This window comes from Lemur catta, chromosome 19 (genome assembly GCF_020740605.2).
Source record: "Lemur catta isolate mLemCat1 chromosome 19, mLemCat1.pri, whole genome shotgun sequence".
NCBI classification, from domain to species: domain Eukaryota; kingdom Metazoa; phylum Chordata; class Mammalia; order Primates; family Lemuridae; genus Lemur; species Lemur catta.
In genome coordinates, this window is record NC_059146.1 from 14513660 (window position 1) to 14540432 (window position 26773).

General features: G+C 36.6%; 1 protein-coding gene across 1 annotated transcript in view; it reads right to left on the reverse strand.

Moving 5' to 3' along the window:
• Window positions 1-2801: 2801 nt before the first annotated feature.
• The window catches only part of GC (GC vitamin D binding protein), a 36383-nt gene continuing 12411 nt past the window's right edge, over window positions 2802-26773 (reverse strand). Inside the window, exons 2-13 of the mRNA XM_045531010.1 lie at window positions 23100-23169; window positions 22383-22515; window positions 20242-20453; window positions 18920-19052; window positions 18505-18599; window positions 14719-14848; window positions 13073-13275; window positions 11620-11749; window positions 11054-11151; window positions 8949-9081; window positions 5214-5268; window positions 2802-2981 (exon numbers count right to left, since the gene is read on the reverse strand). Of these exons, the coding sequence (XP_045386966.1) occupies window positions 5233-5268; window positions 8949-9081; window positions 11054-11151; window positions 11620-11749; window positions 13073-13275; window positions 14719-14848; window positions 18505-18599; window positions 18920-19052; window positions 20242-20453; window positions 22383-22515; window positions 23100-23169 (1373 nt within the window). The 3' untranslated portion in view covers window positions 2802-2981; window positions 5214-5232. The remainder of the gene's footprint in view (window positions 2982-5213; window positions 5269-8948; window positions 9082-11053; window positions 11152-11619; window positions 11750-13072; window positions 13276-14718; window positions 14849-18504; window positions 18600-18919; window positions 19053-20241; window positions 20454-22382; window positions 22516-23099; window positions 23170-26773) is intronic.

Sequence of the window (26773 nt, forward strand, 5' to 3'; positions counted from 1 at the left end):
AGTTCTAATGCTCACTAGGGTTAAGGATCACTGATCTATAATTTTTTTTTTTTTTGGTGGGGGGATCTCTGTGGTGGGAAGAGGTGCACAAAAGGGAGACCAGAGACATAAGAGAAACAAGCTTCTAAGACTTCTTGTTTATTTTTATCTATTTATCTCCAAATGGAAATTGGGTAAACTATCAAGCTGATCAAATTCTTGCTTCACTGAGGCCTGCTGTTGTTGAATTAAATGACATAATAGAATGGCTTTTTAATTTTTATGTTTTTAAATTACAATGTCCACAAAAAGGAGCTTTGTTTCTCAAGAATTTCCAGGTAGGGCATTAATACACCAATCCTGTGAAGACCATTTAAGGTGATGGTTCTCAGGTGTTGTCTGAGAAACACCTGTGGGCTGACGTAGGCCTCCAGGAAAACACGGGGAGTCAGTAATGCAACTTGAAAGACCTTAAACCTTATAAAAGACGACAACAGGTTTGTGTGATAATCACAGTTTCTATGTCAGTTTGGCTGGGCTGGGTGCCCATTTGTTTGGTGAAACGTCTAGACGTTGCCGTCAAGGTATTTTGTCGACGTGATTAACATTTACCATGAGGGGACTTTAAAGGAGCTTGCCATTGACAGTGTGATACTGTGAGTGGATGTTATGCTGCCAGTTGAAGGCCTTAAGAGAAAAAACCGAGGTTTCCCAGAAAAGAAGAATTCTACCTCAAAACCAACAGAAATCCTGCGTGAGTTTCTCGGCTGTCAGCTTGCCCTGCAGATTGTAGACTCGCCAGCTTCACAACTGCGTAAGCCAATTTCTTAAAATAAATCTCTTTACTTCTCTATCCCCTGTTCTTTTTGCTTCCGTGGAGAACCCTGATACAACTTGCAAATGTCATCCTCAGAAGCAGAGTAGAGTCTGTTTGTTTGCTTTGAATCATGGTGAGGACCCAGGTTTTTGTCTGAAGGTGATACTTAAGGAATAAAAAATTGAAGACTTTTTATATAAGAGAAATTAACTAATGAAATCAGCTGTGGTTGACACGGACATTCAAAAGCAACTGTTTGCTGTTGGGCAGCACTTAGTAAGCATAAATTTTGGCAGTATCTTATCAAAATATCTGTTCTTATGAAATGAAACAAATGAAATGTGGGCATACTTATGCATATAAGATCTAATATTAAAACACGTATACTACAATGACAGAATATTTGGGCCAGCGAGTCTCAATACAAGAAAAAATGGTGAAAGTTGTTCTGAGTTTGCTACAACATATATCTAGGGGAACCATGAAAACACTACTTCAATCAATTGTGTAATATTTACTGACTACCTAGTGACCCAGTAATACTGGGTTAAGAAAAAAAAAAAAAAAACTTCACCAAAATGGACCAGTTTGCAGTAGTTAATGAATGATTTATAAATGTAATTTCTCAAATAAGAGCAGAGTTTTCTAAAATTAATTTCACACAGCAATAATTCTGGGACATATTAAAAGGAAAAGGGGTTAGTTGTTAAAGAAATTTGGAAACACTGAATTATATATGGTAAATTGTGACTCTTCAAAAAAGAGATAGACTATGTGGTGTTTCCAAAACTACTTTGCTCAGGGAACACATTCTTCAGGTGTGCCCACTAACCTTCCTTGGAATGCAGCAATGGAAAGCTAAGACCTTGTTTTGTTCTTTACTAACTCTCTGAGCTTCAGCCACCAACTCACCTTTTTGGAGATTCAGTCTCCTCATATCTTATCGATGTCTACTTCTCAGAGTTGTTTAAAGCTTCAGTAAGGTAATTTTTGAAATGAAAAAAAAAGTTCTTTTAATAAAATCTAAAATGCTCCCTAAATATCTAGTGGATAGCTTGTTGCCTTCTGACTTTATGGCATCTGAAAAACTCTATTTGAGGTTTATTTCTCATTTTTCAAACTTTGTGGGCGGTAGGGCTGTACCTTCTACCATAGAAGCTGCAGAGGGGAAGGCGTTTTGTGTCCCAGTTCCTGGCAGCTAAAGGTATGGTCACTTGACCTTGGCTCAGTTAATGAAATGCTCCTGGCTGGGACTTAGAATCTTGAGCAGTGACAAGGATGATTTTGGTTAATTTGACTCTAATTATATTTGCCAAAAAATTGCTGCATCTCCATTATATACTCTACATCTACCATGAGGTGAATCAAATTCCCTGATGCAGTTTACTACATATAAAAGGTTTTCCATGGTTTGTATTAGTTTCAAAGAGGTATTTATTTTGAAAATACGATATTTCTTTCAAAGCAGAATATAGAGTTAGAACACTTTCATTTTCCCTGGACAAAGAAGGCATATAGAGTATCATATATATTTTATATATGGTAAATTGAGTTAAGCAGAAAAATCATCGTGTTTTTAGAACTTTGTCTCAGTAAATTGCTCTTAGGAACCTTTAGCAAAGGTAAACTTGTTCAGGCCACAAAGATTTTCTTTTTGCAAGACAGATACTACCTAATTAACGCCATGCAACTTGCAGCTGGAAGCAAGAAGGTATTCTCAGGAGGTGTTTTCATTTAACTTTTTAAGAAGTGAGTTATCATAGGCTTTATGGTGGAAGGCTAGCTAATGTTTTCTTAATGGTACCTACTAAGCCTGAGAAGCAACAAGGAATGGAGTTTAGTGTTTGGGGAATTGTAAAGTGGCTGGTTAATGTTGTGAATCTTTTGGCGAGAAACAGCTGAGATCTAGGGAAAAGCAGGGCTCGTGAGGCGGAGGCTGCCTACTGTAGCATCTTTGTGGAAGACACAGGAATAGTTCTGAAGATCAACAGCATTCTCAGTCATGTTTATGGTTTGCATTACATTTCAATTTATTCTGATAGTAAATCATAATACTTATTCATTGTATGAAGATACTGTAGCTGGAAAAAGTAGGGAGTATCCCAGTTGTCTCCCCAGAAGCTCAATGGTTTTGCTTACGTTAGGCCATTATAGGTCAGTCTTCAGGGTGGTTCCAGCTCTAAGTCTATGAGAATAATGGAAATGAATGATATATTAGAAAAATGGAGCTAATGGACAACTATAATGCTGTTCAAAAGATGCATATAAGGCCATGTTATTTTTATGTTTATGCCAATGTCTAGCATGACCCACATATCCACTATGGCCCACTTCATGGGTTCAGAATTAAAAAGGTAAGAAATTCTTTTTTTTTTTTTTTTTTGAGACAAAGTCTCACTCTGTTGCCCAGGCTACAGTGAGTGCCGTGGCGTCAGCCTAGCTCACAGCAACCTCAAACTCCTGGGCTCAAGCAATCCTCCTGCCTGAGCCTCCCGAGTAGCTGGGACTACAGGCATGAGCCACCATGCCTGGCTAATTTTTTCTATATATATTTTTAGTTGTCCAGATAACTTATTTCTATTTTTTTTTTTTTAGTAGAGGGGTCCCACTCAAGGCTGGTCTTGAACTCCTGACCTCGAGCGATCCACCCGCCTCGGCCTCCCAGAGGGCTAGGATTACAGGCGTGAGCCACTGCGCCCGGCCCGGTAAGAAATTCTTAATACCCACAGTCAATAGTGCCAGTGTATAAAGCCATCACTAATTTTATGCCAAGGTACATCGTACATTATACAGTGTTCTTTTTTTAACTAATGACGTATATGACCTTCTGCTCTATAAGAATGAATAATCACTGCCAGAGTAGAAAAGGCAGCCAATGTCATAGTGAGGCCTTCTGATCATGGAATTGAGATAATAATTTAATAGTTTTTATTTTAGTAAAACACTGACGAGTATAACTCTTCATCAAATCACCTTCTACTTTGTATGAAGGCAAATGTGCCTCCCCTTTGTTCTCCTTTTCCAAGACAGTATATAACAGAGTTATATCATAATTCTATTTGCACAGTACAAGAAATTCCATCCTTCATTGTATTCCATAAGTTTGTGTCTTGGAGTGAGAATGCGGTGGGAGACAGGAACCTGCCTCACAGCCTCAGGTCTTAAGTCTCTCTCACAGTGTGAGCACCTCCCTGTGGTAGGCAAGATTTTGATACCTAAAATATTTTTCACCCAACTTGATTCTATATTGTGAGCCAACTACTTTATCTTTTTGACAACCCAGGGAACACTAATTGGTTCCAGAGCTGAAGGGAAAAAATACCTGGCTTTGTCAGATTTATTAAGAGACAGTAATTCCCTCTTCCATAGGACATGCAAATGTGGTCACAGTCAATTTGAAGCTTGAAGGCTTGAGGAAAGAAATTGATCAAGGGAACCAATAACTGTCAAGATGTCAATTCCAGTTTTTATTAAGACTTTAGTTAGTTGAGAGTGAAATATCATAAAATTGTTGACTAGAAGACAATTGTGAATTGTAGGTGTACCCAGGAATCGAAACACCTTGAGACAAAAGGCTTCAGCTTCTACAAATTGTTTAAATCTCTAACTAGGGAGGGGTTAGCTCACATTGACAAGAAATATATAGCCACCTAAAGCTGGCTTAACAGTTTTAGGAACTGTTTCACCCTAAACAATGTTCCACTTCTCCGTTGACGAATTTACCTGTTTTAGTAAGAGAAAAATCTTCTTCTAGAATAATTGAAAATATGGTGAAAAGGCTGGTCTATCTGGGGGGGAAGGTACTCAGCACTTAGTCTAGAATCATTAAGTCAAGACCTGGGTTCAGAGCAGCTCACGACTGGCATCATATTGTTTTTTGGGCAATGCCGCTAATAATTGAAAGAATCTTTGTTTGCTAGAGTTACAAAATTCTGCCTGGAACCCAAGAACCACAATCTGTTGATTGTATTCTGAAGACCTAATATGAAGGTTTAGGTTGTGGCCTCATTATTTCTGGATATCAAGTACTCCAGTTCTATAACTTTGTGAACAAGATACAATTTGCTTTTTTTCAAGCTATGTAACTATTCCTGATATGATTGACTATTGATAGGCCTTTATCATTGCAGACTGTGATTATGATAAATAGGTAGTAGATAAAATTAGAAAATACATAGCAGTTCTAATATCTTTATCTTTCAGAGTAAACCTGGATTCTAGTCCTAAGTATATCAGAAGTTGGCTGTATGCACTAGTATAAGCTTTGAAACTTTTCTAGGTGCTTAATATTCTCATCTGTAAAATGAGTTTGAATAGATAAATAATTTGAATAAAGTTTTCTTTCTATTCTATGATGTTTAAAACACACTGTACAACGCTGGATTCTTTGGTGCTGCTTTTAAAAAAAACTACTTACCAAAGAAAATTCTCATGCATTAGGACTGCAGGACATTGGTCATTTCAGCATCAATCTGATAATGAAAAAAGGATGTTGTATAATTTATAGAGTATTTCATTTGTAGACCATTAGATCATGCAGAAGGTATACAAAATTTTGAAACCTTGCTTTAGAGGAAAGGATTCTTGCCAAAGTGAAATTTTACATTGCAGATTTTATTGACCACCCTTCACATTTATTTAGCTTTAGATCATCCCCGCCCTTATAGTCTGCTGGAAAAAATAAGCAGGAAAAAAAAAATACAGTAGAGCTTAAAAAGTGCTAATTACTGAGTATGCACAGAATGTTATGGGACAACAGAGGAGCTTGAGTGCCAGGGAATGATTCCTAGAGGAGATGATGTCTAGCTTGAATCCTGAAGCCTAATGAAAGATCTAGCCGAGGCACAGGCCTTGAGGTAAGAGCAAGTTTCATGTGTTTGGAGAACTGCAGTAGGTCAGGAGAATCCAAATAGGAGGTACAAGAAGTAGTGATAGGAGGTCAGGCTGGAGAGGAAATAAAGGGTGCAAAATCTCTTGACTTTGTAAAAAAAATTTTGAACTTAAATTTGGAAGCAATAGAGAGCTGTTGGAGTAATGTATTAACCATTTTGTGTGTGTGTGTGTGTGTGTGTGTGACAAAAATTACTTTGACCTCAGTATAGAGATGGGATTGGGTGAGAGGTATCGGGGGCAGATTAGACTCTGGAGACCAATCGGGAGTTGTAATCCAGGCGGGAGGTTGCCTACAATTAAGTACCAAGAATGGGGGAAGAAGGTGGGTGGGAGATTGAGAGATATTATGTAATTAGAATTGATAGGATTTGAATTTTCATTGGAAGTGTATAGGAAAAGAAAAGGAGAAATCAAGAATCACTAAGTTTTCATTTTGAGACAATGGGTGATTTATGTTGAGAGTGTTATGTAGTTTGAATTTTATTTTTTAATTTTTTTGTGAATATTCACACTTTATTATTTTTTCTCTGTCACTTCTGTGTTTCTCCTAACAAGTAGGGCTCTGGCTTGGTTTGATCTGGACTGTGTAGAGTAGAGTTGTTATATCTCCTACTCGTCTTCTTTCTTTTAACTACGTATTATCATGCAATAGACAAAGATTTCCATTCCTCAGATTGTAATTTCAGACCACCAAGTGTGAGCTTCTTGGGATGTAGTTTGAATTGTAATGAAATCTAAAGATGACATTTTTGTCAATGGAATTTAAATAGGCTTTTGTACTGTGTTCTTTTCACCTGGAATTCTGACTTTACAAATTCTTACGAATAAGAGCAACAGGTTTGGGACTAGACTAAATATGGAAATTAGAAGAAAAATCAGAATTCCTAAGGTTATAAAGAAGAAAATCCTACAAGATTTAGCTCCATTTGTCAAACTGATTAAGACTTTCTCTCTTAGGCACTATACAATAAAACACAAAACAAAACTTTACTAAAATACAGGCATTAACACAGACTATTTCTTTTTTTAAAAGCCACTTCAGGTTTAAAAGAGCCGCTATTGGGAACAGACAATAGACATTTTCTAGTTGTTAGAGAAAGCCAGAGTGGGCTCAGTAGAAATTATAAAGGCAATATCACGGCTTCATTTCTAGAAGAATGTCCTCATAAATGAAGCTATCTGGCAATGAAATAGGCCGTGTCTACTTCTAGGAGAAAATATATTGACTATAGGAATTTAAATGGAGGCTGAATAACCTCTGGAAGGAATTTACTGAGTAAGAAATTATGCTAGATGATCTTTGTAGTTTTCTTCCAACATTTATACTTTTGTGATTTTATTTTATTTTTCTTACTAAGTCATTATCTTCCAATGTGCTGTAATAGAAACCAGGTTTTGTTGATTTCATGGTTAAAATTCATTTAAATTCTTAGAAATTCTTTCACTTATAGAAAACCACTTCATTTAAATTCTTAGAAATTCTTTCACTTGTAGAAAAGCACTTCTAATTGGCATTAGATCATTAATTAGCCTAAGTAGCACTGAACTTAACATTATAGTTAACTTATTTTTCTGTAAAGACACACAAAGTGATGGGCCAAAGTGGATCATAAATTCTTCCCTGACACATGACAAAATAAACCATAGTAAAGTTGAGTCAAAAGACTTCAGTAGCCACCAGCAGAGTGGGAAATGGGTACAACTTAATGCCATCAATTCCAAAAGGAGGTGAGCAAAGGAAGAAAATATTTGGGCATGGCATAGAGTAGTTCCTAACGTTGCCTCTTATTCCAGAAATGGAATGGACGAGACAACAAAATTCTTGGGATTGTTGCTAATACCTCCAAATTAGCAATAAAGTGAAATGAAATGTTGCCCTTATCTTTTGATTCTTCTAAATAATAGAAATGATTGCTGGAGAGTAACAGGCAAAATGGAGGATGTGAACAAATGGGCTGTCTCTGAAAAAGACCAACAAAACATCTCCCCAAAGATTAGGACAGTTACTGACTTGTGAAGCAAATCCTAGTATAAGACACTTAACAAAAATCTCAGAAGTTAGAGTACAGCCTGGACAGACTGACAAGGGGCTGCACAATGTGTACTGGGCTTTCCTCCCCTGTCACACCCTGCAGTCTACCTAAAGATGGATAGAGCACAAAGTACCAGCCTCACACTGTGGTTCACAGGAAAAAACCAAGAGGCCTAAGATGCAGTGAGTAGGGAGACACTAATTCACCCACTATCAGAGAAAATAAAAGGTCTGGCCAAAACTGCTTATGTTTTCCACAAGGTGAAAAAGAAATGATTTGGCAACTATGCAAATACATTTAAGGGGGAAAGACAGAGGAAGAGGAAGGAGGAGGGGGCTGGGACAGGGACAGGGACCTGGAGGGGGAAGAGAAAAGAGGGAGGGGAGCAGAAACCTGGGAGGAAGAGAAGGACATTTCAAGAAAAATGAACCCAAAACTCTCAAAAATTGAGTGGAGTGGGGAGGAAAGTTGGAAAATATTTAGCAGTTCTAGTATCTTTATCTTTCAGAGTTGGGAGCCAACTGATACTACCTGAAAAAATTTATAATTAAAAATGACTATTTTAATATTCTTTAAATTTTTTTTAACTTTTGGAAAATAACTCTTATGGTAAAGGGACATTTATGTGACCTTCAGAAATTCTTCATTTGCATTTGTATCATATTAAAATTAAATTTAATATTTTTATAATTGAAATAGAAGATATGGAATGATCCCATTTTTCTAGAAGTATTTCTTTTATCAATCTACCCACCTATATATATGCATCTGTATCTATCTATATAAACACACATACATATTTTCATGAAATAATATTTACCCTCACTATGTGAGATGGACTCTGATATCTCGACTGTATTCTTATTCTTCTCTTCTTTCATATTTAAAAGCTTTTATTAGGTTACAACCTACAGTTCGAAAAACGCTACACTGTACTTTGCTGCCTGTATTCACAAACCCTTTTGTTTCTTAAAAGTATAGACAAGCATTTTTTAAAAAGTATAAAATTTCCTAAGTTTTGCAACTGTCTCAATTTGCTGTTGAATGAGAATAACTTGAAAACAGTCATTTTTCTTGTTTTTATTGCAAAGACAGCAAAGTTATAATAGCATTGGGAAAGCCTGTCACGCAATGGCATTTCAGTAACAAGAAAGCAATGAGTAAATCTGAGTTCATAAGTTCTTGAAATAGTCTTCAGTGATGAGTAGGGGGTTATATTTTCCTACCTGCGAGTCACAGTAAAGAGGAGGTGAATTGATGGAACAGCACTTGGAGGCAAAGTCTGAGCGCTTGTCAACCAGATCATCCAGCTCGGTGGGTGTGGCGTCAGGCAGTTTCGCTCTTAGTCGCTCTGCCAGTCTGAAAGACCATTTTTATGCAAGATTTTACTAGATGAATTTTATAAACATTTCTAATGTAATATATTAGCCATTTCATATCTTTTACAATAAAAAATGAAAAAAAAATACCTTTCTCAAAAAAATTCAGTATTTGTGGAATGATTTTTGGTGAGTCACCTTGAGATTAGAAAGTGAAATCTACGCCTCTTTCAAGATCGTGAAAGTAAACACACACATTGCTGCTGAATTTAAACTCCAATCTTTCCCCTTTCAGTTGGTATTGATTTCAACATGGATGACTTCCTCTTCTGTTTTTCCCTGACCTTTCACCTTCTCTGCAGTTTTTAGGTTTCAAGCTCCTTAAAGCATATTTCCTTTACAGGATATCATACCACCTTAATGCTCTTTCTTTTCTCTCATATCTTACATAATTTCCTCCTCAGTTTGCCTACTTCTCAATGCACTGGGAGTCGGGAAACTCTGGCTGTTGTTTTTAGTTCTACTGTGAACTCCAGTAACTCTCCATCTCACTTTCAAGATGGTGATAGGACTTGCTGCCTCTTGATTCTTTCAGTTTGAACAGTCTATAATGTGGATGCCTCTCCATCCTCATAATGAAGAACTCAGCCTGGTTTTTTGACTTTCTCCAAGAAATGCTCGCTAGTCCAGTAGTGGCAATGAGGGGTGAAGAGAACCAAATTTATTTAGAGTTGGGGTTGGCAAGGGGGATGCTGGGAAGGGACAGAAGGGGAAAAGGGAAATAGTTTGCTCATAAAATCATCATTGAACAAATAGGTCTGAGCTGGATGGGGAAGCAAGTGAGACCAGGAGGAAGTCAGAGGATTGGCAAACAAACAAACAAAACAAACAAACAAAAAGGGCGGGGGAGGGAGGAGAAGGATATTTCAAATACCCAGTCTTAATAATTTCAATCTCCTCTAATTCATAACCCTACATGTCAATTCTACATGTGCATCTGGAATCAAGACTATATAATAAATTTTTACTCAGTTTCCCCATTCAATTCTGGAGTTCAAAACTGTTGACAGAGAACTTAAGCTTGAACCATCTGTTTAACTGTATTCTATACTGCCTTCATCGTACCTATTAGATGACACGATCAAACAATTTTCTGATAACTGAGCAATAACCATTTTGAACTTACGGCTTTCATTTAGGGCTTGGCTAAGGTAGACTTCATGGAGGCCATTGAAGGAGGTGTCTGACTTTGGGGATTCTTTAGAAAGATCTTTTTGTGGAGTTTGTTTGTGCTTACTTAGGGCCCATGTTGTTCAAAATGATTTAAAATGGATCTGAAAAGTTTACTAAATAAAGTTGGGCATGACCTGGTCTTTTCAACGGAGACTTTCACCAAGAACCCAGCACCACTTCTTTCATTATTATGGCCTATTATTTGACGGTTAATGCCTGTTTATAAAGAAATGCTTTCTCCTTCACTTAATTGAGAAAAATGACTATTGTACAACATTATTGATAATTAGCATTTGTATTTCCAGTTTATAGGGAATGCACACTGGTGATGGCTGACAGTACACTTGACTGAAAGTTCGGATCGTGTTGTCAGGCAATATGCCATGAAGGTAGATAATATTTTTCAGCAGTTTTGTAATTCCTCAATTATGTACAGCAATATCCACAGATAACTTTGGGGCAAGAATGCTGATAAACTATGTGCTAATTTTGCCATTTTGAATCAGATCCCTGCAGATCAATTTTGTAATGTACATTTTTGTGACTGTGTTCTAATCGGCCACTTGCCTGATATACAGGACATTCCCCCCCATAAAAGAACTCAGCTGCTTCTCACACAGATATTAGATTCCAAATACTTTTAAAAACTGTTTTAATTGTACCTCCTCTTTGTATTGTTGACTTAGCACATCTTAAGTTTTTAACAATGCTTTCAAATCATAATGCTAAGCAAATATTATCTATAAATTTGGAGAATACAACTAGAACAAGTTGCTTACTTTTTCTTGTACTCAGTAAATGTGTTTTCTGAATAATCTGCACATAGTTCTTGTCCTTTGCCAATGAAAGAAGATAGTTCCTTCTTCAGCAGAGGGCCCTGTAAGAAAACAGTAATTGTATAACAAAATTATTTGTCTTGAAACACTGTCCCATAAGGCTATTAAATCAGAATTACATGCACTATATCAGTATGAGCATTATCTACACCTGGCTTTGGCAAACATTTTCTGCATGAGGCCAGATGATAAATATTTTAGGCTTTGCCATATATGGTCTCTGTTGCAACTACTCAACTCTGTACAAATGCACTCGTAAACAATGCATAAAGTGTGGGAATGGTTGTGTTCCAATGGTACTTTATGCATGAACGCTGAAATTTGAATTTTGTGTAATTGTCACATGCCATGAAATATTAATCTCCTTTTGATTTTTTCCCCCAACAGTTTAAAAATATAACCATTTTTCCATTCTTAGTTTGCAGGCCATACAAAAGTAGACAGTGAGCTAGGTTTGGCCCATGAACTGCAGTTTACATGGTTAATAAAAAAAGGTTAGCAAATCATACCTTAGTTTTTAAGCAGGCAGTAGGATCTTCAAGACTGCAGCATTCACCAAGGCTTTTCAGGGTGGGCTCAAGTACTTTACTGAGAAATACTTCTGGAACATGAGTCCTTCTACTTAGTTCAAATGTATACCTGGCAGGAAGGAGAAAAGAAGAAGATACCCTTTAAGCTATGTGTTCATGTTTTGAAATGTGACATATATATCAAAAAGGCAGAGCACCTGGTTTCTGCATCTCAGTTCAAAAGAAAAGATTTAGCCAAATCTAACTCCAAATCAACAGGGTTTGGATTATACAGTATTTTTCTTGAAATACAAGTGACTATTAATAATATTTGCTTTGCAGATACTGTGACTAGTTAATACTGAATTAAAGCTCTGTGTGGAGTATGTATTCATATATATTATATAATATATAAACACATCTACTTCAGATGCATATGGGACTGTTCTTTGTGCAATATAATATAACTGACCCTTTTCAAGCATCAAATGGGTACTTTAAAAGGGTTTTCTGTGAAGATAATGTTTGTGTAAATTCTTCTGTTGTGTCTTATCCCACTGCTGTCTAGGCACTTATAAAAGCAATGTGTATTTAGAAAAATGTAAATTAGAATTTCAGTCCTGTCTAAATTCTGATGTTGCTAATTTATATTTCAACCTGCTCCTTCAATCTATTTGTGAAATATTTTTATGCCAGGAGTATGTATATGCTCATAGTGTATGCAACCCATGGTGTATTTATTTTAGTTCTTCTTTTGATTATATGAAATAAGATAAAGGTTTACCATTTCTTCCCATTTAATCTTTTTTCATTTAGTAGAAATGAATATCAATACAGCCAAGAAAACATTATTCTATGTTTGTTATCTGTTATATCTGTATCAAATGCTATTGTCCAAAAGTTTGGTATACTTTAGGCTTTTGATTTGTGACTTTGACCTTGAAGTAATACAGTAAAACTAGTTAATAATATGACAAACATTTCTGGTGCCATGACATATTTTACACGTGTGCAGCATTTTACTGTATAAAAAAATGTTTTCACATTTACTTTCACCTACATTTCTACATGCATTTCCCATTAGCAACTTGTGTGCTAAGTAAGACAAGCATTAACATTTTCAAATTAATTAACAAGAGACTGAGGTTCAGAAAGGCCAAGTCACTTCTTTCGGTAAAGCACAGTAATCAAAAGAGGCAGAATTAGGAACTCCAAGCTCCTTTTTCCGTATCTAAAATCTTTCTATTAAACTCAATTGTTCTTAATTTAAAATAGGTTGTGGAGTTTTAAAAATTTCAGTAATTTGAAATCAGTTAACAAATACTTAAATCCCTTAAAAACATAACAAGTACTTTGCCTATGTTTGCAACAAGTGACAGCGTACCTTCCCTCCATCTGGCCACACTTTCTGTCCAGATGAACTTGAAACACATTTCACATCCCCTCTACTTACTGATCCATGGCTTTGGTACTTCCTTGATCACACACGTCTTTATTTGTGGGCAGCTCGATGTCTGGCAGCTCGGGTGGCTGGGCAGCTGGCATGAAGTAGGTGCACATAAAAATGTCCATGGGTGTTTTTTCTTGACAGCAGTCTCCAAACTTGGAATTCTTTGTGGATAAGTTGTCACAGATTTTTACTGTGTATTCAGGCAGCTACGAAAGAAAGGCGAGTTTGTGCATTGTTAGTTTTCTGGTTGGTCTAGTTAAAAGTAAGGCTTATATAGGCTTATAAGCCTTGGCATTGTGTTTATAAAAGCCAGTCCGAATGCTCTCAGAAAGTAAATTTGTACAATATTTGGGAAGGCAATTTGTCAATACGTACTAAAAGGTATAAAAATGTACAATTGAAATTTTAAGAATTTATACTCTGAAAATAATTATAGATTAAGGGAAGACTTAACTACAACGCTATTAAATGCTGCATTGCTTAAAATATTGAAAAACCTGAATATTATAATAGAGGATCAGTTAAATAAAAATACAGTGTATCTGGTTAGATTGATGTGATATATGCAGTAGGACAGCGGTCCCCAATCTTTTTGACACCAGAGACTGGTTTCATGGGGGTGAGTGGGGAGTGTTACAGCCTCAACTCCACCTCAGATCAATGTGTGTTGGATTCTCATGGGGGAGGTGCCACCTGGATCCGTCACATGCGCAGTTTGCAGTGGGGTTCGCGCTCCTATGAGGGTCTGATGCCCCTGCTGATCTGACGGGGGGGGGGGGGTGGAAGGGGGAGGGGGGCATGTCTCAGGCACAACTGTGGGTGCAGGTGGAGCTTCCACCCCTCCCTGTTGCTTGCCTGCTGCTGTGTTGCCCAGTGGGGGGCAGGGGTTGGGGACTGCAGCGGTAGAGTCCTATTTATCTATTATACATTATTATTAAAAAAAAACCCTATTAACACAGGTATGCATTTTTAATGAAACAAGACCAAACAACACAATGTATCTATTACTAAAGAGATTGACAAAAACCTCAGAGATTGATCTTCATCTAATGCAACTATTTAAATTTGCATCTACTTGAAAGAATTATGCAAATTGAAAATAGTAAAAAAAAAATGGAGATGACCATCCAATTATAAAAAGTATAATAAAGACATTAGTAACCTCTAATAGTGTAATGGTTGCAGTGCTAATAGAGCTTTATGCGATAATGAAAATGATCTGTATCTGAGCTGTCCATACTCTTGTGCCTTCGGAGTGTGGGTAGTGTGATTGAAGAAATGAATTTTAAATCACGTTCAATAAAAATATATATTTAATTTTAATCAACTATAATTAAATTTAAACCACCATAAGTGGTTAATGGATACTGTACTGGACAGTGTAGGTAGAGCAAGGCGTTGGGAATCAGAGAATCTTGTCCTTGCATGCGGACTCTACCACTTACTAGTTGTATGGTCTCAAATTATTGGCCCTTGCTAATCTTCTGTTTCCTCATCTGTAAAATGGAATTAAGAATATATTTATATTTCATAGGATACATGTGAGGATTCATTAGGAAAATGAAAAGCAGCTTAGAAGAGTGCCTGCCACCCAGTAGATGTTGATACTTGGCACACGAGGATGACGGTGGTGACAGGGATTGTCTTACCTCCTTGGCCATGCAATCCTCAGAGGTCGACTGACAGCATTTGGAGAGGACGTTAGTAATATCTTCAGCTAGTGGCAAAACATCCTCCAGATCAGCAGTAGGCACTTTTTGGGCTAATTTTATGAGATGGCTGAACAGTAAAAATGAATTTGTTAGTTTACCCACATTCTTGGTTTTCTTGGTTGCATGATGAACACACTGTCTGGAGGAATAACATCAATTTCAACTCTTTGGTCTCCACAGCTGCATGGGACACATCTGCCATGCAATGGGTGCCATGTGCCAAAGCCACAGACTCCAGATCAAACCATGCCCAATGAACCTTTTCAAATTGTCAGTACTCAAACACAGCTTCTCTTCTGGCCAGATCCCTTAAAATGTTAGATCTAGAGAAGCAATAAAGAAAGCACTAATATCTCTCTATTTAGAAGGTCAATGTTGTGTTTTGTGGCCCCTCAGAGTCTTTTAAAAACTGTTCTTATAAATTCTCTTAGAAACTGTAAGGAAAAGTAATAAAAGACCTGTAGCCCTACATCAGAGTTCACAAATGTTGATGATTTGGTTGTGTAATCTCTAAGTATATTTTAAGGTTTACATGTATGAATGAGATTATTCTATACTACTCTCATATTTGCTTTTTTCACTTAATATATCAAGAATATCAAATATTCTTTTTAATATTCTCAATATATTAGGAATATTAAATATTTTAAAAAATTATAGGGAAAACATGATATTAAGTTTATAATCTTAACTGTTTTTAAGGCATACAGTCCAAGAGTGCGAAGGTTATTCACATTGTTGTACAACAAATTTCTAGAAATTTTTCATCTTGCAAAACTAAAACTCTGTAGTCATTAAGCACTGATTTGTCTCCCCCTTTCCCTCCTCTCAGCCCTTAGCAACCACTTTTCTACTATCTAGTTTTATGATTTTGATTATTTTAGATACTTCATCTGAGTGGAATTGCACAGTATTTGTCCTTTTGTGACCGGCTTATTTCACTTAGCATAATGTCCTCAAAGTTCATCTGTGTTGTAGTATGTGACAGGATTTTCTTCTTATTCTCATTTTTTTTTTTCAAGTGGGGTCTCACATGTTGCCCAGGCTGGTCTTGAATTCCTGGACTCAAGGTGAGGCTCCTGCCTCACGTCAGCCTCCCAAGTAGCTAGGATTACAGACCTGTGCCATCACACTCAGCTGGATTTCCTTTTTTAAGGGTGCATAATATTCCATCGTGTGTATATACTGTATTTTCTTTTTTCCTTCATCTGTTGATTGATAGATATATGGGTTGCTTCCACCTCTTGGCTATTGTGAGTAATGCTGCAATGAACATGGGAGTGCAAGTATCTCTTTGAGACCCTGTTTTGGATTATTTTGGTTATAAACCCAGAAGTAGAATTGCTGGATCATGGAGTAATTCTATTTTTAATGTTTTGAGGAACTTCCATACTATTTTCCATAATGGTTGCACAATTTTACATTCCCACCTACAGTGAACAAGCATCCAATTTCTATGCATCCTCACCAACATTTTCTGTAATATTTTCTGTACTTTTGTTAGTGAACATCCTAATGGTTGTAAGGTGTTACCTCACTGTGGTTTTGGTTTGCATTTCTCTTATGATTAGTGATGTTGAGCATCTTTTCACATGCTTGTTGGTCATTAGTATATTTTTTGAAGGATTGTTTATTCAAGTCATTTGCCTATTTTTAAATTGAGTTATTTGGTTTTTTTTTAATTGTTAAGTTATAGAAGTTACTTAAGTATTCTATCTACTCTTTATCAGGTATATGATTTGCAAATATTTTCTTCCATTCTTTAGGTGTCTTCTTACTTTGTTGATTATGTTGTTTGATGTACAGAAGTTTTTAAATGTGATATAGTCCCATTTATCTATTTTTGCTTTCGTTGCCCATGTTTTGGTGTCATACCCAAGAAATAATTGACAAATCCAATATACTAAAAATTTTCCCCTTTGTTTCTTCTAAGAATTTTATAGTTTTAGGTCTTAACATTAAGGTTTTCAATACATTTTTTAGTTAATTTTTGTATGCTACATATAGTAAGGTCCCAGCTTCATTCTTTTGCATATGGATATCCAGTGTTTCAACACTGTGGAAGAGGCTGTCTCTTAACCCCATTGTGTAGTCTTGGCACCCTTGCTGGAAATCATTTGGCCATATACGCAAGAGTTTATTTTTGGGTTCCCTATTCTATTCCATTGGTCTATATATCTATCTTCATGCCAATGTCACACTGTCTTGATTACCGTTGCTTTGTAGTATTTTTTAAAATCAGAAAGTTTTAGGCCTTCAACTTTGTTTTTCTTTAAGATTGTTTTGGCTATTTGAGGTCTTTTGAGATTCCCTATGAATTTTAGGATTTTTTTTAAGTTCTGCAAAAAAAAGCCATTGGGATTTTGATAGGAATTGAACTGAGTCTATAGATCACTTTGGGTAGTATGGACATTTTGATAGTACTAAATCTTCCAAATTACAAGCATAGGATGTTTTCCATTTATTTGTATTTTCTTTGATTTCTTTTAGCAATGGTTTATATTTTTCATTAAATATTCTTTTATAAAATATATTGCATAGTAGCCAAGAGGTAGAAGCAACCCAAATGTCCATCAACAGATGAATGGATAAAGAAAATGTGGCATATATATACAATGGAATATTACATAGCCTTAAAAAATAATATGTATGTATCATGATTAACTTGGGCCATTTTCTAGTCTAGGGACATTTAGGAAATCCCTAATTTTTTCTTATTTAAAAAAATGTGGCAGTAATATTTTTTAGCTAAATCTTTGGTTATACCAAGTGCTATTTCCTTAAGGTAAATTCTAAGACATCAGTGCAAATATGAATTAATGATTAAGTAATATATGGTGGTTTTATATTATAAATTCTTATGTTCTACTTGATAAACATATTAGCTCAATGTAAAATGAAAACTGAAGGAAATAATATAGAAAATGTCATTGAGTATTTGAGTAGTTCTCATGGAAGAGTATATTTAAAGGACTCATGAAAGTAGTTTCTATTTCCCATTACAGAAGCTGATTACCCATTGCCAGCAAGAAATAGGTTCTTTCATCACCATTGGAGGTAAAAAGCTTGTGCGTGGATCAGAGTAGAAGGAATTAAGGAGACTATAAATAATGAAAAGAAAAAGCTGGCCAATCTAGATGTCTGAGGAGATATAAAAGAAGTGATACATAGAAACTATCAAAATAGAGAGTCAACAGTAAAGGAGTAGCCATACAAAAATCAAAGTGAAGGTTGCAAATAGTTGAAGTAGGTGACTAATGAAAATAAATTCATGAAGGTAAAGAGGTGTATACTATATAGCACAAAGCTTCATGTAACAAGAATGAATTCAAAAAGTCTCATCCCAAGAAGAAACTGGGCAAGGCAAATAACAGGTGATAAACAAAAAAAAATTTTTTTTTTGCTTTTGTGTTTGTAACATATGCTAATATGAACATTGAGGAAATATTTTCTAATGGTCTACCAGTTTGCCTATATAATGAGTATATGGAAAAGATTGATTAAAAGCAAATCTCATGTTTTACAACATAGCCTTCTTCCTTATTCACATTCTGTGTAGCAGAAAGAAAAAAGAAGAATTGGGCCATATTTTTGAGGATTATTGGAGCATAAGACTACATTCTATACCTCCTGTTATAAACGTCTTCTTAGTTTATACTCTAGTATTAGGGGTAATCGTGCAGAACCAAACATTTACACATGGTGATGGTGCTTAATCTTTACCTGAGCCTTGATTTCTCCTTCCCATAAGCAGCATATTGTGAACAGACTCTATTTGACAGAGTGGTGAGAAGTGACAAATGTTTACTCTGGAGTCTCTAGAAAACAAGTGAGAGAATCTCGTCAGATGATCAAGATCCATTGAAAATAGCATGCACAAATGGCAAAAAACAGGGACTATGAATTTCATGATTTTTTTTTTTTGATGACTAGAAAACTGAACACTGATCAAAGGAGCTTCTTGATACCTCCTTTACAGAAGTGGTATGTTTATTTTCTCATTAACAAGATTCAAGGGAGGCATTTTAGAAACTTACCGATTGTAAAATCTCAACTTCTACCATTGTTGAAAAGGAATGCCGTTACAAGGAGAAATAAAAATAGAGCATAACTATGTAATAAGTAAACTGGGACCTACCTCTTTCAAAAAGCATACAGTTGGGCTTGCGGAGGTACAGCAGGACCCTACCATAGAGAGGTAACTCTTAGTGTAGCCCACTAAAAGTGGCAGAGGAGCTTGTCCATAATTACTGGAATATTCATACATAAATCTGTTGAGGAAAAAATAGGATTGGTTAAAAAAATTCTGGGAAAATAAAAGTTATTTTTCATAAGTATTTTTGATGGATAACGAATGCATCCTACATTAGTTTATACTTTTAATACCTAAAAAGCAGTAAGGATTTAAAGAAAGTTATAATACTGGTGACTTTTAATAAATGTATTCATTAAAAAATAAGTTCTTTCCTAAATTCCCATGTGCTCTGCTTGAGAGGAGGGACCATCTGTCCCTTTATTCACTTAGTATCTAGCCAGATATATCACTCATGGGAGCTGTTTATTAATTAAGCTTCTGATTGAATTAATTAAAAAATGAATGTAATTACTGGATTTACTCTTGATTATCTATCTCAGTTTATTATTCTAGATAATTGCTATGTACAGGTTTACTTATTTGTTGAAAGAAATCATTTTAATCCTTAGGAACATATGCCCTGATGGATCTAAAAAGGGACTCTAATTCTGGGTAAAATCCTCTTTGAAAGTGTATAAGAATGGGCAAGCCAACTAATTTTTATAAATTATGATCACTTTAAATGAAATTACCTTTGCATTTATATATGTATTATTTTTTCACTATAATAAATGCACTTCTTCCATTTGTTTCTTTTTATGACCTTCTGAGACTAACATAAAGAATCAGTGTATAATCTAGCTCCTCATGCATGTTAAACAACAAGAATATCAAAGTTACATGTTTACTTATGTAGTCTGTGTGTCATGTTCACAAATGTTTCTGGGGATGTACAAGAGTAAAGGGAAAAAGCTGTTCATTTTTTATGCTTTAGTAGAAATTAAGGATTTAAAATGTATACAGCAATAAAATTGCTTCTGTGGTATGTATGCAAGGGTCCCCAGCATGAGGGAAGTCACAATAGGGGCTGTCATATATTTGAAAATATGTCATGTGAACAAGGGACTCAAAGGATTCTGCTTCAGATAATAGAACTAGGACTAGTAGGTAGGAGTTGGGGGAAGTTGATTTCATCTCTGAGAAAGGCGTTCATAAAAATATGCACCAACGGGGAGATGGGGCTGTGTTGGGTGACAGTCAAGTGCCCATAATTGGAAGTTGTCCACGGTGCTGTAGAAGTGGTGTTGGCATGAGTAGGTGGTTAGATTAGACTCATTTCTGAGATTTTATGCCTTGAAGTTCTATTTCTGATGAAAGCAGCTTACTGGTCAGCAAATCCCTTTGGATCTTTCCTGAATGCCTCACAGATCTCATCATTTGTTGGCTCCACGTAGGTAGGGAATTCTTGGGGCGGGTGCTTGAGAGCCGCCATACAGAGTTTCCTTTCGAGACCCTCTTTTGTGCAGCACTCGGCAGTGCCTGGGTGAACCGGGAATGGGGAGTCACTCTCACAGGACTTGACAGACAGCGCTGAGGTCTGGAATGACAGAAAAAAGAAACTCACGTACACACAAGTTTCTAGGCTTGCAGTCCTCCATTCAGTATAACGTCTTAGTCAATGATTTGAAAATTCTCGTCACTAACCAATTGTCCATGCCAAAGGCTCCAGCTGATGATTTGTCAACATGACGTGTTGTACAATTATAGGTAAGTACAGGGTCTTATTTAGGTTAATAAGTGATTCTTCAGAGTAGAACAAAAATAGAATCATCATTAATAAATGGACAGTGTTCATCTGATTGGAGCCTCTAGAATTTTATCCTCTAGCCCAGTGTTCCTCCATGGGGATTAGCATCTCTGAGGACGAGAGGGTCATCTGAAAAAGCTCTACTGCTGGTTCTGATACCATCTCTGACCTGTTTTCTGCTGCAGATACCCCATTAAGAATGAGGATCTTCCTCTGCCCTCCTCCCCTCTCTTTGTTAACTGAGCAGATTCCTGATTCTAGACTCCTTCAGTCTTCTACAATGTTTACGTTCTCTTACCTGATGGCTCTTGAGCCTGCTTTTGCATCCAAATCACTCATAGAGAACATAAAAATAAGAAATGTTTGGGGTGCACGACCTAGAAATTCTGATTGAGTAGGTCAAAGATGGGCCTTGAAAATCTGTTTTTCCCAAAACCTCAAGATTTGTTCTCAAGTGCAGTATGGGTTAAAAACCACTGTGCACCTTAATTTACTGCCTCAACACTGATATTCTGATACATGTGGGAAGACAAAGCACCATCAAAGCAATTGTAGCCACGAAATGTTCTTTTTGGAAGTAATTTGATATTTGAAATAGAGATGTAGAATAGAAATAGTCACTATAGGGGGAAAAAGATTAGAAATAGTCATGAAAAATGCTTTGAATAAGCAGGAGAAAGAGAGGGTGTCATGTAAAAAATATCAATGATATCTCTATTCTCTTAAGCACAGGATTATGGATACAGATCATTAGCAAATATATGAAATAAAATGAAAATAGGCTTTACAATTTTGACCATAGTTGATAGTTTAATGCTTGCTTAGTTTAAGGTGGTGCAGAAGGTCAAGTTCAAATGACAGGTATTTATGAACTTGGTGGTGAAAGAAAATGATTATAAAATTCTTACTTTATAATACAAAATGTATTTCTGAGATGAGATAAGGGCTAGATAAAGCAAACAGTGGTAAGAATATTCACCAAGTAGAATCTATTCTAATTGGATCTTTGGAGTATTGTTTCTACAGGGTAACTGCTGCAGGTTTGAGCAGTGAGACTGATTTGTTTGTAGAGGACTTTATTAAAATGCATCCAAATGTCATTTTTATCGGGCCTGATGACTGCATTCGTAAATTACTGAAGCTCCGGAGATTTTACCTTTTTCAGCTACCGTCAATATTTCAAACCCTGTTATTTCAGCATTTTAATTTCTGCATAAGTACTATAGGGGAGAGAACCTAGAACTTAGTACATGTATCGGGCAACTTTTAAACCCCTAAATAACTTGAAGCTAACATTAAATTCTTCTAGGGCAGTTGGTACCAGTCCTAGCATGATGATAAAGGTATGGGCACGCTTTTAAACTATACAGCATAAATTAGAATTATTTCAGGAGGTTCACAAGTTGGTATTTGAGAGGCTCAAATTTGTAGTGATTAAAAAAACTCAGGTTTTAGTCAGATCTGGATTTATATCCTATGCCCACTTCTTACTAGCAATGCATATTCAGTAAATCACTAAGTTACTTTATGACCCAGTAGAATCTTGTAGAAATAATGGGTAAAATTGACTCATTATTTAGAACAAACCTGGGCTATAAAAATAATAGGCCTCATAGTTCCCCTAGACTTGGAGTTGCCATCTAAAATTTCCCCAAGACATGACATATTTTGGCTTCCTTCCCTGGGCCACCGTAGAGATAGCCAGTCACATCAACGTACCCTGGTGTCGTAGCAGTCCGGGTCAGCCCCTTCTGCACAGCAGGCTTCGGTCAAGGACACAACTTCCTTCACAAGCTGACTGACTTGTTCAAATGTGCCACTGGGAAATTTCCTGCTGTATAGGACTAGTGATCTGAGAGGGAAGATAAGTCAATGTATTAATTAGAATCGAAATATTTTTTCACGTTTTGGCACACTAAAATATGAAATCTCCATAATTAAATGGAATATTGCATGCATTTACTTCCTTATTTGGCCAATGAAAGAATGAGGTTTATTTTAAAAGTTGTTTTTGTTCTAGGCAAATTTATCTTGCAACGAGGTAGAAACTGGACTTGGGGTTGCACCAAGCTAGTCTGGTGTTGTCTTTCTTGAGCTTCCCCAGATGAACCTGTCCTATAACGCATTGCCTTTGTTTGCCAGAGTCCTAGAAAGTATTACTGAATTTTTATTTACTTTAGAAAACTCTGCTTACTTATTCTCTCTTAACTCATTCATAAACTTACTGGTGACAAATTCTTACACCATAGTAACTGCAGGTCAACTGGAATCTTTGGATTTCCTCCATTTGTCTGACATCTCTACCTACACTGATCCTGGAGCTGTAAAATCTTAGCAAAAGTCAATCTAACCCTCTGTGCTGAATCCGAGTTACCTCACACTCATTTCTGTTCAAGGTCCAGTAGCCATGAGAGTGAGTGGATACTGCACACTTACAAAGAGGTGAAGTCATCCTTTCCCAGATTGGTGAATTCCTTGCAGACTTTATCCTTTTCATAATCTCGGCCTAGGAATCAGAAATAGAAAAATTTGTATCTTTTCTCTTTTAATGCATATTAAATGTGTATGTATAAAGTGATCCTACACATGATCTATGGTGAAAGTAACATTTTTCTCAATATCTATATGCAATTTCATTTTGGGAGTGTCTTTCTAGCTGTTTTTTCACAATGGACCACGATTTTATGGCATGCTATTGTATTATAACAGATAGTAGAAAACAAAGGAGGAGAGCGAACTAATAATGAAAATGAGTCAGTCAGAACCTATTGACAAGGCAGTCATTCTCTTAGGTCCCATTACGATAATCGTGCTAAAATGGGACTTTTTCTCTTTCCCTTCTTCCTTCCCGCCTTTCTTTCTCTCTCTTCCTCCTTTCCTTGTCTCAGTTTCACCTAAGGCCTTGAAAGAAAAAAAGAACAGAAAATAGGTGGAGATTGTTTCCTTTCCAAAGTGAGGGGCAAGTGCCACTCATGCAGGACTTTAGCAGGGGTGGGTGAGAGCTGGTGCTGCCACACTTGCCCATTGCCCGCCTCCAGGCTCTATGGCAGAAGGCCAGGCGTTCAGCTGGAGAAAGGATGGAAATTAGGCAAAGTATCTTTTGGAGAAAGTTGTCAGTGTGGTGACTCTGGGGAGAGGATGGGGAGTGTTTTTACTCTCTTCATGCATAGTGACAGGGGCTTTAGGGATCCCAGGACCCTTGATAGGTGACCCTTAGAGTTTGGGGTACAATAGACAGGTGTCTGATTCAGGCTGCAACAAGCTAGAGGGTGAGGGGCTGGTTAAGTGGCCTGGAAATCACAGGGTGGGGTGTAGGGAGGAATCTGTGGTGTGGCCCACTGACTTGAATTGTATCAAGCAGGAGAGGAAGCTGGCCTAGAGCTGTCCCCACCCATGCAAAGGGCTATCTACAGGGCAGTGGGCTGCCAACAGTGGGGCATCTCTGTCCGGAGACAGACAATTTGAACATCAGGGGCTCAAAGGGGAGTCTTAAGGTGCCAGCTGGATGTGAGAGATCTCCAGGGATGATGGGAGTGAGATTGTCAAAGAAACCACTAAGAGAAAATGTCACCTTTGAATGTCTCTGTAACTAGAGGAGACACTAGCCCACCCTGCTGCCCACTGAATTTTTTTCCTGCTGCTACCTTTCCTGCTAGCTTCTCCCTTCCGTGCGTTAGCCCCAGAGGAGCTAGGAGCAGCCCAGAGAGTGGTAGGAAGGAGAATAGAACAGGCAGAGAGACAGAGAGGAAAGTGTCCGGGCTTCCCTCCCGCATCACAGGCGACAGAACTGAAACAGGCTGAATTGGGGAGTAGCTTCGACTTTCAATGAATTAAAAAATTTTTGACTATTAAATACAACCAGAATTCTTATGACTAAAAAGAGGTTATTTGGGGGTTCTGAAGGACCAGAGAGCCTTTTTGTTATCTGAAAGGGAACAGAAAAATCACAAGACCTACTCTTGAGTCCATTCACGCAAGAGGGAAGAGCTAGTTCCTGCAGGGGAAGATGAATTATTTACTGATCATGAGACCTGCTATTACATTTGTAATACGGTTCAGTCAATGTTGTCCTTCCCCGATTCATTATTTATGCAAGTAAGTCCCAGAAATTTCCCGACACCCTGATTTGATATCTTAGGAAAAAGTATAAGAAGTGTATGAATGCCCTAGTCTCTGTTCTAAGTGGCTTTAAATTTTACCAATTTATCCTCCTGCCTTTAAATATTTGGAAGGTCACCTTAGGTGATATCGTGGTAACTGCAGTCACATGGTTTACCCCAAAGATGCCCTCATCTCTCTAACAGTTGTAGTTCTACGGAAGACGAAATAAACAAATGCCTGGGTAGAAATTTTTGTTTTGTGGTTTGGAGTAGAGGTGGTGATAGATCTCCAGCTATCTCCCAGACAGGCTGGGGAGGGCTTTTTTCTTTTTTTCTTTTCTAAAAGATTATTTTAAGATTGGTTAGATTTAATGATCAAAATTTCCTGTAGAGGAAGCTGTTGCCCTACATATTTTGCAGGTGGGCAACCCAAAATATATTTCTGAGGTGGGAAAAGTCAGAATTGTAAGACAAATATATTCTTAAGCAACACTTGATAATAAGGGATCAACTCAAATACCGTTAAAATCACATGGAAGGCAGAAAAGAACCCACAAGTTTGAATCTGATGTTATCCTGGAAACTAGGACAAGGAGGTGGTATTGATAAAAGTAATTGTCAGTGAAATACAAGACGCCACTTGCAATAAACCTCTCTTATGTCTGAGAACCTTTACCGCTAGTGCATTTTCTGAAACCTATTGATTAGTTTACAAGGTTGCATATTGTGACAGTTTCAAAAGGTCAAAGTAAGGCAGAACACTTCCATTAATCATTAATGGTATGCTATGGGACTGAAGATTAGAACATAGAGGAGAAAAATTTAGGTTGCAACTGTCCTCATTCAGTGTTGAGCTGTCCTTTAGGATGTCAATACAGTTGTTTTATCTTGCTTCTAAAGTAGAGGTAGGAAAAATGGCTGGCAGTTATAAGGCAGTAGGTTTTAGTTGAATGTAAGAAAACTTTATTATAACTGTGGGTAATGAAGAAGTGAGTTTGTCATTGTAAATATTCAAATGAATTTAAATAATCATATATATTAAAGATGCCTGAGTTTAGTACAAGATTGTATCCTTAAAGTGATCTTTAAGATCACTTGCCAGGGATTATAAATTCGTCCCTTTTAGAAATTGTAAGAGATTATATAGACTTTTTTCCCCCAAAGCTTACTGTGTTTTAAGACACACACACAAATCTCTAAAAAGAACTTTTTCCTTTTAATGAATATGAGCTAACTTTGTTTAATAAACTCCCCCTATAAAACGAAGAGGTCATTTTTGTCGATACATTTATTGTGACCATTCAATAACATGAAAAGCGAAATCCTATATTCAAATAGGGTACTTCTGATGAACATTGTGATGAATATTTTGTTTCTAGCCTCCTAGGTTAAGATTTCTTATTTCACCAAAAAAGTAAAGTTTCATTTCATGCATTGTGTGTGCACGTGAAGATAGTGTAAATGGACAATATGGATTATTCCCTGTTAAATGGATTTAATCAATTCAACTACTTGTGTTTGCACACAAGTACTTTAGAATTCATGGATATGATATACTGCATGAGGTATGCAGTTTGCTGAATTTGAGTCAATGGAAATACAAACTGATAAAAGTGGGAAATTAATTAGATGGGCTGCATAAGGCTTAAAGTGGTTTTGAAATCATTTTTGTTGGAACATTCAGCCTTAGGGGAAGAGGCAAGGGAGGAAACTCAAAATGGGAGGCACTGAGAAAGTTCAGAATTAAAATATAAAAATAATCTGTACAGGAAGCTGTTGCACCATGATCTTTCAGGTGGACTACCCAAAATATATTGCCAGTAAAAAAAATTCATTTATTCATGTAGCCAAAGAGAAGATACCTATCTTACAAGGCTAAGCAAATATGTTAATCATTTTTCTCGATTTGCAAAAAACGGTAGATAAATACTGATATTAATTAGCAATGTGGTTATTGCAAATTGATTCCTCATTCCATGATATAATGCTTAATAAATGCTGTTTTACACC